The sequence below is a fragment of the Myotis nattereri genome (genome assembly GCF_964212035.1).
Source record: "Myotis nattereri genome assembly, chromosome: 7".
Taxonomy (NCBI): domain Eukaryota; kingdom Metazoa; phylum Chordata; class Mammalia; order Chiroptera; family Vespertilionidae; genus Myotis; species Myotis nattereri.
In genome coordinates this window covers 9,035,308-9,050,152 of record NC_138082.1, presented here as the reverse complement: position 1 = coordinate 9,050,152, position 14,845 = coordinate 9,035,308, and the positions used below count along the sequence as shown (strand labels likewise).

Genomic DNA, 14,845 nt, shown 5'->3' with positions numbered 1-14,845 from the left:
GCACAATAAAGGAACTGACTGTAAATGTCTGAATGTGGGGACCCAGAATGAGTGAAACAAAATGCCCATCTTTCTATAGATTTCATCTCCAGGGACATAATTACATAGCATTGGGTTGAATCATATGAAGTTGTTGTTTTCATGGGTCAAGAATGGTGGAATATTGGTAATTCATATGGTTCAATTTAAATAGTATTTTACTCAGGATTTAAAATAAGCCAGGCTGTAGTTTGTAAAAGCTTTTTGAATTCTTCATTACTGGCCTAAAAGTAATTTCTTTTAAAAAATATTTAGAATTTGGAATTAACTTGTATACCTCGAGTTGTTTTGGTCAATCGAAACTTTATATAATTAATTTTTGCCATAAAAAATGGGTGCTGGAAAAACACCTCCCTGAGACCTCGTCAGAAGTATGTCTCCTCTTTAGGATCATAGGATACTGCGCTGGTCAGTTACTGCAACTCCATGCACTCATCATGTCTTTCCAGGCTCAGTCTTCTTAAGCCTCCTCTGTGTCTTCCCTTCCTGTTCATTAATTCTCTTTCATACATGTTCCTTCAAAGCTTACATACATGGCATAGAGGGTATACTGAGCTTTTAATAATTTTGCTTTTCAATAGATGCAAACTTTGCTGAAGAAAATGAAATATAGATTAAGAAACAATTAAATCAGCTGAAAAAAATTTTATATATATTCTTTATTTTAACTTACCACGCAGAAAGTATTTCCACTTTCTATAATTGGTCGGTATCCAGTACAGCGACACAAATTACCTGATTAAGAAGAGATCAATGTTTAACAAATGATATAGAAATATACTGCATATTTGTACTTCTTGTTTTCAGTGGAAAGTTATAATAGTAACTAAATTCTGTTTTGCTTCCCAAACCAGCAAAATCGCTCTTTGGAACAGAGATGTTCTTCAAAAATAGATCTTGTACCAGACTTTACAGCATAGTCTCATAGTGGCCGCTATGTGAATTACAGGCATAGAATCTGGGAGGAAATAATTCATTGCTATAAAACAGTGTATACTAAAAAAAAAAAAAAAAAGGCAAGAAAAACCACAATATATCTGATTTTTCCAAACTCTATATACTTCATTAGTGTGGGTTATTTCATTGAACAATTATCAATTGTTCAAATCTATTCAGGTTTGGTTAAAATTATAATTGAAACCATAGGTCAAAGTTTTAGTACTTAGTGAGAAACTGAAAAATTTTGAGTAAAGAAGTTGTTGAGAGACAAGGAAAACTACTAGACTCTAGGACAGGGGTGGGCAAACTTTTTGACTCGAGGGCCACAATGGGTTCTTAAACTGGACCGGAGGGCCGGAACAAAAGCATGGATGGAGTGTTTGTGTGAACTAATATAAATTCAAAGTAAACATAATTACATAAAAAGGTACGGTCTTTTTTTTTTAGTTTTATTCATTTCAAATGGGCCGGATCTGGCCCGCGGGCCGTAGTTTGCCCACGGCTGCTCTAGTAACTAGAGGATATTTCCATATCAGTTACCATAAAATTTATATTGAATTTTTACTGTGTTTTAGTCTACATCTTTTCATCATAAAACTGAATTTCTGTCTAGGTTTTTTTATTGAAAGGGACCAAGAGCTTTCTTATAATATTCAGAGATTTGCTCCTACAGCTTTCTCCTAAGAACTAGTGACCAGTTACTTTGAAACTAGGTATGTTTGTTACAGAAGACTACATTTGATAACATGACATGCTCTCTTTTTTTTTTTTTGTAGAAAATTGTGTTTGTTCACTTAAACTTGACAGCTATTTGTTATAGAAAGTTGAATTCATCACCAAGCTTATTATGATAAGTAATTGCATTCTATGACCTCTTTGATCTTATAATGAACCCAACCAGAACGTAAAACTATAAAGTATGTGAAAGCCTATTCTCTTTGTATAATTAATATAATAGAATTCATGAATGATCCTAACAGATTAATTTAAAAATAAACAACAAAATCTTGTTCTTCCATACTACCCAGATTTCCACTTTTAGAAAAGATTCTATTGAAAGTGTTATAAACAGCCCATCTGAATGGCTTTGCAGAAGGACAATGGGCTCTATTAAGGGAGAAAGTTTTGTGATAAAACCAATATAGCCCCAATTCTTGGCCTCTTGAATGACAAATTGAAGGCAGCACTTCCTGGAAAGGACTTGGGTAAAGAGAGGTAGTAAAGAGGAAGCCCAAAGCTGTGCCACAACTTCTCTCCATGGCTGAGACCTCCTTCTCTAGTTACTTGGCCAATTCCTATCTCAGGTCTTGCCTGCAGAAGGCCAGGAAGGCTCACCTCCAAGAGCTTCCATTATTTGCTCAGGGGTCGGCTCTGGGTGGTTCCTCAGCAGCGTGTAGATGGACATCGCCATCCCTGGGCTGCAGAAGCCACACTGTGTGCCATGACACTTGGCAAGTCTTTCCTGGGAGGAAAGGGTACAATATTTACACATTAAGCCTTTGGTTTCCTTATCCTGGACAGGAAATAAAAGAGAGTGAGAAATAACAATTTACTTCTTCCACTCTATACAAAGAATCTATGCCATGAAGATGTAGATGGGAGACATGACTCTGGGTTCCTCTGTGTGACTTTGTCCCATGTGTCTCTTGCATGGTGTTCAACCAACTGGCTCAACATTTTTCAAGCAGCACGCCCCGTGAGATGAAAGCCACATAGTTCAACTATGGCTAAACTTAAAGGACAGATATTCGATAATATTTTAATAATTATATATGGTAGTAGGTGGGTACTAGGCTTATTGGGGAGAAGTCAACATAATATTTACTTACTTCATCATCTTGGGGGGAACTTTGGAAGTTAAATAAATGTCTAACCACTATGCTGTACACCTGAAACTGATATACTATTGAATATCAAGTGTAATTAAAAAAATAATTATGTTAATGCAACAATGGCATATGTAACCATTAAAAAAAAGGACAGACATTGTTCTAAAGCTAAAGGGAGATGTGGCTGTGTGGTTTCAGATGTGGCATATCAACTGGCTGTAAATGTGGTGGTCAATCTTAACAACATGGTTTCTGGGGAAAAAGCCCTGATTTGTAGTTTCTACCAATTTTAGTTGTGCAAATATTTCCAATTGGGCTGGTGTCAGGCTTCCAGTGTGATGTCATTGAATGTGGATCTGGGGAGAGATGTATAGTGGCATACCATTCTATGGCATTTCCACCAAGTAGATATAATAGACAAATAATCTTAAGGGTATAGGCAACAGTAAAATGTAGTAAAATAATTAGCAGATGATGAGTGATGATATTTATTAAGTTTTTTTATCATTACTTATTTAATTTTAAGTTTGTATAGTTTCATTGTTAATAATGGCTGTGTTTAAAGAATGGCTCACAAAATTCCCCCAAATTTAACAATCAGCTCTCACAAGCCAATATGAGGCTATTCCAGGGCACTACTGAACAAATCTAGCATATTGAGAGAGACCTCTGGTCAAGATGGTGAAGTAGGTAAATGCTGTGCTTGGCTTCTCCCATGACCCCATCAAAATGACAATCAAATTATAAAACAACCATCACTGAAAACCACTGAAGACTAGCTGAATGGAATTCCTACAACTAAGGGTTTAAAGAAGTGGCCACATAGGGACTGGAGGGAGAGGCAAAGACACAAAACAGGCTGATCCCACACCCACCTATGATGGTTAAGAACAGGGTGGGGTACCTCGGCTGTGGAGGGAGCAAGGGATCCCAACCTCATATCCAGAGCACCAGTTGCCAGGAAAAGGAGTCCTTACAATACTTGGCTGTGAAAATCAGCAGGGCTTCTGTCTGAGTGAGACGGAGAAAGCTGGAGACCCAGGCATTCTTTTAAAGTGCCTGAGCGCAGATTTTCTTACCCACAAACATTTGTTCCAAGTTCCAGCAAAGGGACAGCAGCTTGAAAAATGCCAGGGACATAAGGGCACCTGAATCATCTGGCTTCAGGTGAGAGCTGGAAGGGTGGCTCTCTCTTGGACAGAAACGCCAGAATGCACACCATTGTTCCTTGGTTGAGCTCTCCCCCGACATAGCCATCTGGCGGACACCATTGTTCCTAAGTTCAGCCCTTCTCCTGCCCGGCCTGCTAGTACAGGTACTGGCAAATCTGAGCCTCCAATTAATTTGACTAACACTGTTCACCCCGCCCTAGTGATTTACTAAGAACCTGCCCTACCCAACTATGCACAAGCCTGAAACCTCTTTAAAGTGACAGGTCTCGGCCTACCCTGTGGATTTCCTAAAATTTCTTAGAGATACGCGAACTCTAGACAAGTAGCATCTGGCCCCAGCATGCCTCAGACCTCTGGCACAAGTGGCAGCTGGCCTCGGTTTGCAGCCTAGCCTTTCCCAGGCACCTCCAGGTCCAGCACAGGTGGCAACCATCTGCAGATCACTTTGTGGCTTCTAGCTGGTGGCCTTGGGCCAGGTACAGCAAGTGACTTGGTCTGCACCAGAGAGCCTCCCAAGAGGTCCCAGAACCATCATACCTGGTTTTAGACCACACTGGAACATCAATCAATTAGCTACACAAACAACAGACCCAAAGGGTGGCCAGTGCAGGCACTAGAATCTTGCTAAAGCAAAACCACTCCATGGAATCAGCCCCTGAAAAACAGCTTGTCTGCTGTAGTCACAGACACTCCTCACAGACAGTTAAAATGGGGTCAATTTGTCCCACTGACATTGCCACAGCAACAAAAGCTCAACTATAAAAGGAGGGCACATACAACCCACTCGGGTGATGAAGGAGAATGCCTCGCTGGGACCCACAGGACACCTAACTCTGCCAAGACCAGGAGGTGTAAAAGATTCACCTAAAACAGAAACAAACACAAAGAAGCAGCCAAAATGGCTGGGGAAACAAATAAAAATGTCCCCAATGTAAGAATGGGACAAAACTTCAGAAAAAGAGCTCAACAAATGGTGATAAGTAATCTACCAAATGCAGAGTTTAAAACACTGGTTATAAGAATATTCCATGAAATTAGGGGAAGAGTGGATGAATTTAGTGAGAACTTCAACAAAGAGATAAGAAACATAAGAATGGCAATCAGGAAACATAAAAAAAGAATCAGTTAAAAATACAATTACTGAAATGAAGACTGCATTTATAACATGACATGCTAATTTGAAAAAATATATGCAGCCCTATGTTCATTGCAGCAATATTTACAATAGCCAAGATATGGACACAACGCGAGAGTCCATCAATGAACTAGTGCATAAAAGATTGTACAGAATCAATATATGCAAAGTAGGAAGATAGTGGCCTTAGGTAAACGCCTATACTCATCGCCTTCCACAGCACATCAAAATTACAACTAAAATACAGAATAACTATTATCCAGAACCGCTGGAAAGCTGGCCGAATGGAAGTCCTACAACTAGAGAAGTAAAGAAGAAAGCACACTGAGACTGGTAGGAGGTGCAGAGGCGCAGAAGGAGCTGGTCTGGCACCCACATGGGCCACTTTTTTAATCGTCTCTGCAGAAGCCACCCAGAGGAGCAAGGGGTCCCAGCCCCACACCAGTCCCCCAGCCCAGGATTCCAGAGTTGGGAAGAGAAATTCCTACAGGCAGTAAAAATTACAGGCTGTAAAAACCAGTGCGGATTGGGGCTCAGTGACACAGAGGCTGATGGAGACCCAGCTGATCCTCTTAAAAGGCCAGCACCACAAACTGAACTTACAAGGTCTTGCTTCCTCTGAGCTCCAGCACCAGGGCGAGGCTCTGGGGAACACAGACTCATACCAGGAGGAACTGGATTGTCTGGTATCAGGACAGGAACTCAGGATGGCTTTCTCCCATATGGAGGTGCTCCAGGGATCATTGTTCCTGTGCTAGGACCTCTGAGTCAGGACTGATGGCAGCCATTTCTGTTTGCTCCACCCTGGTGATTCCCTAAGACCCTGCCTTATCCAATTTACAACCCCACTCAAGCTGCAAGCAGCAGCTTTTACATATGAATTGCCTGTCCTTGCTCTGTTAAAATCTCAAACAAGCTGCAGCTGAGTGAGGAAGCCCCAAACCTATTAATAAAAGTCCCAAAACCTGGCACCAGCACCAGCCTGCCTTGCTTCACAGCTGGGCCTTGTCTGGGCACTTCCAAATCTGATACAAAGAGAAGAAATCTGCAGATTTCTCTGTAGCTCCTGCTGGGTGGCCCCAGGCAGTGGCTGACTTTGCACCTCCCTGGAGGCCCAAGAGCCACTGTACCCAGTGGTTAGTGTCAGCCTATACCAGATTACAGCTCTACACATCCATAAGCAACACACTCAAGGGCAGATTCAGTGAGCACCAAAGCCCCACTGCAGCAAGTCCTGCTCCGAAGGGTGTCTCCTGAACAGCAACTCTCCCACTGCAGTTGCAGCTGATCCTCACAGCCAATTGGCCTGGAGGTCAATTCCTTCCAGTGACACCAACAGCAATCAAGTCTCAACGACAACGAAACTGCACCTAGATATCCCAGCTCACGTGACTGGAGAGGCTGAGCCACTGGGCCCTATAGAACACTTGCTACACAAGGTCACTCTACCAACTCAAGGAGACATAGCAGCTCTACCCAATACATAGAAACAAACGCAGAGAAACAGCCAAAATGTGGAGACAAAGAAAGATGTCACAAATGAAACACATGGAAGAAACAAACTACTGGATATAGAGTTCAAAACTATGGTTATAAGGTTACTCAAGAATCTTCTAGAAACCTCCAATGGACTTAGTGAGACTTTCAAGGATCTTAATGAGAATGCCCAAAAAAATGGGAAAGGATCCGTATAGGGAGTAAAAATCCTATATAATAAAAGTCTCATATGCTAAGTAAAAAAAAAAAATGGAAAAGGACCAGTCAGAAATTAAGCATACACTGTCTGATATAAAGAATAATATACAGGGATTCAACGGTAGAGTAGAGCAGTCTGAGAATCAAACCAACGATTTGAAATATAAGGAAGCAAAAAACACTCAACAAGAAGAGCAAAAAGAAAAAAGAATCCAAAAATATAAAGATAATGTAAGGAGCCTGTGGGACAACTTCAAGCATACTAACATTCACATTAAGGGTGTGCTAGAAGAAGAGAGAAAGCAAGATATTGAAAACCTACTTGAAGAAATAATGACAGGAAACTTCCCCTACCTGGTGAAAGAAATAAACTTACAAGTCCAGGAAGCACAGAGAGTACCAGACAAGAAGAACCCAAAGAGGACCACTCCAAGAACATCATCATTAAAATGCCAAGGGCTAAAGACAAAGAGAGAATTTTAAAAGCAGCAAGAGAAAAGCAGTTAGTTACCTACAAGGGACCGTTCATATGACTGTCAGCTGATTTCACAATAGAAACAGGCCAGAAGGGAGTGGCAAGAAATATTCAAAGTGATGAATAGCAAGGACCTAACAACCAAGATTACTTTATCCAGCAAAGCTATCATTTAAAATTGAAGGTCAGATAAAGAGGTTCACAGACAAGAAAAAGCTAAAGGAGATCATCACCACCAAACCAGTATTACATGAAATGCTGTAAGGTATTCTTTATGAAGAGGAAGAAGAAGAAAAAGGTAAAGATAAAAATTAGGAACAACAAATACATATCTACAAACAAGTGAATTTAAAAATCAAAATAAATAAGAAATCTAATGAACAGAATAAACTTGTGAATAAAATAGAATCAGAGGCATGAAAATGGAACAGACTGACGATTCTCAGAGGGAAGGGGAGTTGGGGGTAGGAAGTGATTAAACAAAGATCTTATATGCAGATATGCATGACATATGGACACAGACAATAGGATGGCAAAGGCCTGTGGCAGATGGGAACCAGGTGGAGGGGGCGGGGGCAGGGGAAAGAGGGACATCTGTAATAATCTCAGCAATAAAGATTTAAAATTTTTTTAAAAGGCCGTGGTACAGTGGAATATTACTTGGCCTTAAAAAACGATACAATCTTACCATTTGGACAACAGATGAACGTAGAGGGTATTATGCTAAGTGAAAAAAGTCAGACAGAAAAAGACAAATACCATATGTTCTCACTTCTATGTGAAATCTAAAGAACAAAATAAACAGACAAATAAAACAGAAGCTGACTCATGAATACAGAGAACAAACTGATAGTTGCCAGATGGGAGCGGGGGTTGGGGGACTGGGTGAAAATGGGGAAGGAATTAAGAAGTACAAACTGGCAGATACAAAATGGTCATGGGGATGTAAAGTACATCATAGGGAATATAGTCAATAATATTATAATAACTGTATGGTGCCAGCTGGTACCAGACTTACCAGGGGGATCACTTCATAAGTTATATTAATGCCAAACCACTATGTTTTACACCTGAAACTAATGTAGTATTGATTGTCAAGTGTGATTTTGAAAGATGACTGGAGAGAAAGAAATCTGATAGGCTGCAGCATTAGGTGCTTCCATGAGTGTTAAGGTGATGAGTCAGGTATGAGGTAGGATCTTAATAAGATCAAAAAGTCATTAAGATTATGGTTGAAATACATGCACTATAACCAAATACCCATCAATGGTAACAACTGTCAGAGGACCCTCTTAGCCTCTATGATCCAAGCACAGTTTCTGAAGGGAAAGAAAGTCAAGGGAAAATATGGCTATTTACAATTTTCTTTCTATACACTGCTTTTAAAACAACTTCTGCAGCAGTTCCTATGCTACTATATGAAAATAGCATTGCCATTTCTTCAAAAAGTCCTGTAAACTTTAGTAAACACCTTGTCATTTTAGCTGTGTTTTATTGCCACCTGGCCGCTCAGTTTCTCCTGAGACATTTGGTGAGTGTGGGGAGTATTTGTACACAAATTAGCCTCTCATTCAGAGTTCAGTATTTTGAATGTGGTAGACAACCAGTTATCTTCTATAAACTTCTGATTTTCTGTCTCATTTTCTTTTCTCATAAGACTGAAGTGTCCTTGTTTTAGTTTAGGGCAAAGATGGGGCTGAGAAGCTAAGTAAGATGTATTAAAATTAATGAAGAAATCTTGGTTTATACACCAATTTTTGAAAAGATCCCTAGCTACGAAGCATGGAATCTAACAAAGTTCAAATTTAAAAACACAAAGGATTTCACAGCTGGTGACCTATTTAGAGTACATGGGACTATGTGGGGTACCTATACCAACACCTGGTCCCAATCAGAGTACACTCTTACCTGCACGGGGTGAATCCTGGTTTTGATGCTTCCTATACCTTCTACCGTGGTGACAGCAACCCCATACAGAGAACAGATGGGCACCAGGCACGCGGTAACTGGATAATGACTGTGATAGAATTGTGTAAAGAGAACACCTGGGAATCATAGGGATGGGTAGCATAATTCAGGGACTAATGTCGGTCCAGGAGAATCACGAAACTGTATTTCCGTGAGAATACAGAGAACTCTAGATATAAAACCATAAATTTCTGGAAGTGTTCAAGAAAGAACCTACATGTGGCTGGTGTAGGATATTAAAAAGAAATGGAAAAATAGAATAAGGAAGCGTTTTGTGTAGGGCCTCCCAGAGACCCTCAATTCTCTATTTCCCCCCCCTCATTCTAGGGAAAAGAAAACTTTGTACTAATCATAAGATGATATATTAACTTATATAAACCACCATGGGTTAGTTAAGTCTAGTGATTCCCAGCCATGCAAAGCTTTTAAAAATACAAATATTCTGGTTGCACACTAGCCCAATTAAATATAATCTGATGGGAAGAAAGTCCATGGGAAAGATCTGGAACTTAGGAAGCTGCAGGGAGAGCAGGCCCAGAGCTGTGTGAGTGCCATAGGCACCTGTGGAGAGGAGAGGAGTGAATATGGACAGCAGTGGGAGGCTCCACATCCTTCCCAGATGTACCCAAGCATGGCCCTGGCCAACACAAAGGATACCGGATCTTCTTGGTCTTGGGGTCATATCTTGACACCATGACAGTGCAGGAGCCACAGCCTCCACTCCCACAGCCGTACTTGGTGCCTGCGAGGTGGACTGGAAAGAAGCGAGTCAAGGAAAAGAGGGGCCCAGGCCCCCTTGCTTTTGTTGTTTAAATATGTTTTTATTGATTCTAAAGAGAGGAAGGGAGAGGGAGAGAGGGATAAAAGCGTCAACAATGAGAGAAAATAGTTGATCCTACTGCTCGCTCTCTACGGGGGACTGAGCCTGAAACCCAGGCATGTGCACTGACTGGGAATCGAACCATAACCTCCTGGTTCATGAATCAACACTCAACCACTGAGCCACCCAGGCTGGGCCCCTGTGCTTTTGACACTCTTTTTCCTCAGACGCCGACAAGTAACATGTTCCCGTGAGTTCCTTGCTCAGAGTTCCACTTTTGCATGGAAAGGAGCTCATTGATAAAAGTGAGAAGGAGTTTTCTTTCTTTCTCACATGCATTTCTAAATGCAAATTTTTTCATATTTTGGAAGATATTGAGATGGCACTCCCAAAGGGACTAGGGCAACACTTTGCAACTCAACACAGAGCCATTTCTACAGTGCACCATCTGGATAGTCCCACTACGTGGGGTACATGAAGGCTACAGAGAGCCTCATGCCTGTTAGATCAGGGTGTGTGTCCAAATGAGGAAGGGAAAAGCCTGTTAAATCCGGCGTTGTGGACAATGGACTCTGGACTCAAGTTCCATTATTGCTGTGGAGGTGGTGAGTATGCAAAACTTAGAAAAATCCCCCTGGGAAACTTGCCTTTCTCAGACTCAGCAATGCAATGCTTTTACCTTCTTAAGGAGGAGGGACTATTAATTTAATAACCATGGTTCCTGAGCTAGTCATGTCAACAACCACTGTGTACTTTTCCTCTGTCAAACATTTGCATATTTCCACAGAGGGAGAACAAATAACTTACGTAACCCCCCTGCGTTACGTTCTGTAAGAATCTGCTAGAATTGGCTTGGGACCTTTTCTGGTTGAGGTTTAAGAAGGATTTCATGGGTGGAGATCATACGTGGCTTGGGTAGAGGTAGAGACTAACTTCATCTTAGAGGCAGCTGCACAAAGAGATGTAATTCTGGGCTGGGTCAGTACACCCCTGGAGTGAAACAGCTTTGTGATGCAAGTGTTAACATTGCCTTGAGTGAAAAAGCAAAAAGTTGGTGCAACCAGCTGCATTGTCCTTCGGTCACCAAACAGCTAGTTTGATGCTTCCTTCTTCCACCCCCACCAGAGGTGCCTGCCTCAAACAGTTCCTTCCATATGCTGTCAGTTCATCCTAAAGCTCATCATTAAGTAGGTTGCCAGGTGAAAAACAGGGAGTGGGCAAAAGCAGGCCTACAGTGGTGAGTACATGAAACACAGAGTTTATTCTTGTATCATTATTTATTAATTATTGTATGATTTTCCTCTAGCCAATATATCTGCCCCTATCCCACTCATTATTCCAGGAAAACAAACACACAAAAGCAAACAACAGGCCAAATCCTCCCTCACTGGCTCTGCCATCTCCCATTTACACAGCGTCAGAATCTCACTGTTGGTCAGCACACCCTACCACTTCCCTTTGTATCACTTCTAAATTCACTACAGACGTCTCTGGGCTTTCTCTAGACCTCCTAAATGAAGAAATTCATCTGTATTAGGAGCAAGCTGAAAATGCACGGACTCCCGAGGAAACATGGCCGGAAGCCGCTCTAGGCAGAATTACCCCAGCCCCCCAATCCCATCTCCCCAGTGTCCTCTTCTGTTCATTCTTCCTGGTGCCTAACGACATAAAGAAGTCATTCTAAGTAAATGTGTTTCACCTGAGACTTCCAGGCCCCAACCTCTGATTACAGAGCCAATATTTCAGGGATGGAGGCAGAGGCTTATTATTTTAAAAATATGTTTTCATTGATTTTTAGAGAGAGAGGAAAGGAGAGGGAGAGAGAACAAGAAACATCAGTGATGAAAATCATTGATTAGCTGCCTCCTGCACGCCCCCTATTGGGGATTGAATCCCCAAATGGGCATGTGCCCTGACTGGGAATCTACAGGTGACCTCTTGGCTCCTGGGTAGATGCTCAACCACTGAGCCACACCCACTGGGCCAGAGGCTAATTTTTAACTTGTTTCTCAAGTGGGTGATTTGCATGAATATTCATGGATAAGCACAAATACTGAATTTTCTGCCAGAGTCAGCACCCCATGTGCCTACATTAGCACTGGCCTACTGTACTTTTCACAGGACTCCCATGGCCCCTTCCAAGGCCTTGTACCTAATTTACATTGCTAATTTTATATTTTTTTCCTGAAGGCAGGTCTCCAATATTATAAAAACTTCAGGCTCCCACAAAACCCCAATTTGCTGCTGCCTCGGGGCCTGACTCAGGTGTCGTTGCAAGAATGGGACCCAGTCACACAAGAAATCAAATGTGGGGGAGCCATCCCATCTTTCTTTCACTATTTCACTCCTTCCCAAGGTCACAGCCTCCCCCGGAGTGAACCCGTTCATCCCAGCTGCCCAGCCCACATTTGCTGGGGTGAGTTCTTGGATCTCTTGCTTATCTTCTCCCTCCACACCTCCTGGCCTGGTTCAAAGCAACCTAATCTGCAAGGCCAGGTAATGCACCAGGAGAGTGAATGGCCCACAGCTACTTGGGGCGAGGAGAGTGTGCCATTTTAAGGCAGCTTGATCTCCGTGAGATCCTGGCTATAGCACAGAACAGGAAAATGCGATGTGTTCACTGTCCCACCATGGAAGCCCTAACACTTCCTGCCATTCTTGCAGCTCACAAATTTTACCAAGCACCAGGGGCAATATGGAAGACACAGCCTCTGCCCTCAGCCTAGTTAGGGAGGCAGCCAGTGAAGGGGTGACAGCAAGTGTCATAGGGCACTCACATCGGGCTTGGGAGGGAAGGAAGAGACAAGGGTTGAATAGGAGTTTGCTGGGAAAATGGAAGGCTTGGGTGGTGGGGTGGTGGTGATAGTCCAGTCACCTGTACAGTTCCTGGAATATGAGTGGAATAGGGACAGATTATATTGACGAGAGGAGTAAAATGATGGGGTGGGAAACTATATTGCAAGGGGTTCAATAGAAAAAGTGGCATCCGGCACACATCATTTATTGGATAACTTTGGCAAGGGAAGAACAGGGAGAAATAAAGTCGTGTATTGGGGTGTGTATGTTGGGAGGCAGACAGACAGATATAGGGCCATCATCATGCCCTCGTGCTACCCCCTTTATAGTTGCCCCCCAGACCAAGAAATGCTTTTTGAATCTTTATGGAAGTTCTACTGGAGGCCTGGGAGGAGTGAGAGGTGAAGGAAGCTCTAGATCCAGGTGGAGGTCTGGGAGGGCATTAGCTCGACTTCGGAATTTTGAAATGTTTATAAAACCTTGTTTTCTTCAATAAGGTTTACGAAAAGGCATACGCGACAAGTCAATGAAATGTGCTTGTGGGAAACCATTGTCAGGGACATGCTGCACTGAGCAATTGACCGGGCGTTTTCACCTTCACACGCCTGAACATGAAGCTGCCATCCGGGTGACCATGGGCCTCAGGAGTCATGAAATTGTTTTCCAAAGCTGTTCCCAGTGGACCCTCGTGGTTCCCTGGGTGTGTGCTCAGATGAAAAATACAACAAATAAAGTACACATCTGTCACTTCTGGATGCGTTCTCTGAACTCCATCTAGACGCTACAAATTGGACACCAGGTTACTGACCTAGAACAAACACAAGGCGACTTTCTTCAGAAGTCTTAACATGCTCACTGTTTCCCGCCCAATCCAGACGGATTACAGCGACACATAAGGATACGGACTTTCCTCAGGTAGAACAGCAGGTTCATTTCAGGATCGGCGCTCTTCTCTACGACCTACGGTGTGGAACGAGAGGAGGACTTTAGGGAGAGAACACCAGAACGTGTGGCACGTCTACCTGCTGTTTAGGGGCATGTTTCTGACAGGTGATGACGTCCAAAGACTAAACAACAGCAAAGGAAACACAATACTTGGAACCAGAATTTTGAAAAAATGAAGGAGCATTATTTTCATGTCTCTGGATTTTGTAATACAGATGACAAGTATAAATTCTGGGTTGTTTTTCCTTAGAATTATCTAGGGTAATGGATACACAGGTTCCAAAATTGATCAAGTTACCTAGTGGCTACAGAAAGCCACAGAACAGGTTAGCTGGAGAAGATTTTCTAAGGGAGTCATAAGATCATAAGGGAGTGTCTTTAGGGGAGACACCCCTGTCTTCTCCATCCTTCCCCAGTGAAATGCAGGGAAGAGCAGAGGGAGCATCAATCTCTGTTCTGTCTCTCACGTTGCATTTCAAGCTGTTACCGCCAATAGGTCAAAGCTGACACATGCGATGAAAGCTGTCTGCCCTCCCTGCCCAAGCAGCTCCCTGGTTAGGTACAGTCAGGCAACATTAGCGAGAACTGGAGAGAAAGTCACCTGGAATGGTAGCACTGAGGACATTATTCTACTAAAAGTGCTTGTATTTTTATCATCCCAGGAAAACAACAACAAGCCACAGTATTTTTAATAAATGTCTCGTATTTCCAAGCTTCCTTCTGTGTCCTCAGAGGATCTGAAGAGCCAGAGATAAGCTCAGTACCCATTATGACATGGGAGGATCAAAGCCCAAACGAAGTAGGAGAAAACAAGATTAGACGTTGGGAATTTAATGAAAGGATGCTAACTGCAATTCTGACATCTCAAGTACATAGCACTCCCAGCCATTTAAAATAAATATTTCAGCCCTGTCATAGTGGCTCAGTGCTTGAGTATTGACCTATGAACCAGGAGGTCACGGTTCCATTCTGGTCAGGGCACATGCCTGGGTTGTAGGCTCCATCCCCAGTAGGGGGAGTGCAGGAAGCAAG

General features: G+C 42.4%; 1 protein-coding gene and 1 pseudogene across 2 annotated transcripts in view; one reads left to right on the top strand and one right to left on the bottom strand.

Moving 5' to 3' along the window:
* Positions 1-14,845, top strand: part of LOC308522657 (protein tyrosine phosphatase type IVA 1-like) — a 94,370-nt pseudogene that overhangs the window by 64,311 nt on the left and 15,214 nt on the right. The gene's annotated exons all lie outside the window — the stretch shown is intronic.
* The window catches only part of LOC308522655 (aldehyde oxidase 4-like), a gene marked incomplete at both ends in the record, with an annotated part of 71,907 nt that overhangs the window by 53,531 nt on the left and 3,531 nt on the right, over positions 1-14,845 (bottom strand). Inside the window, 5 exons of the mRNA XM_081096139.1 lie at positions 713-774; positions 2,314-2,440; positions 9,193-9,301; positions 9,910-10,006; positions 13,771-13,828. Of these exons, the coding sequence (XP_080952265.1) occupies positions 713-774; positions 2,314-2,440; positions 9,193-9,301; positions 9,910-10,006; positions 13,771-13,828 (453 nt within the window). The remainder of the gene's footprint in view (positions 1-712; positions 775-2,313; positions 2,441-9,192; positions 9,302-9,909; positions 10,007-13,770; positions 13,829-14,845) is intronic.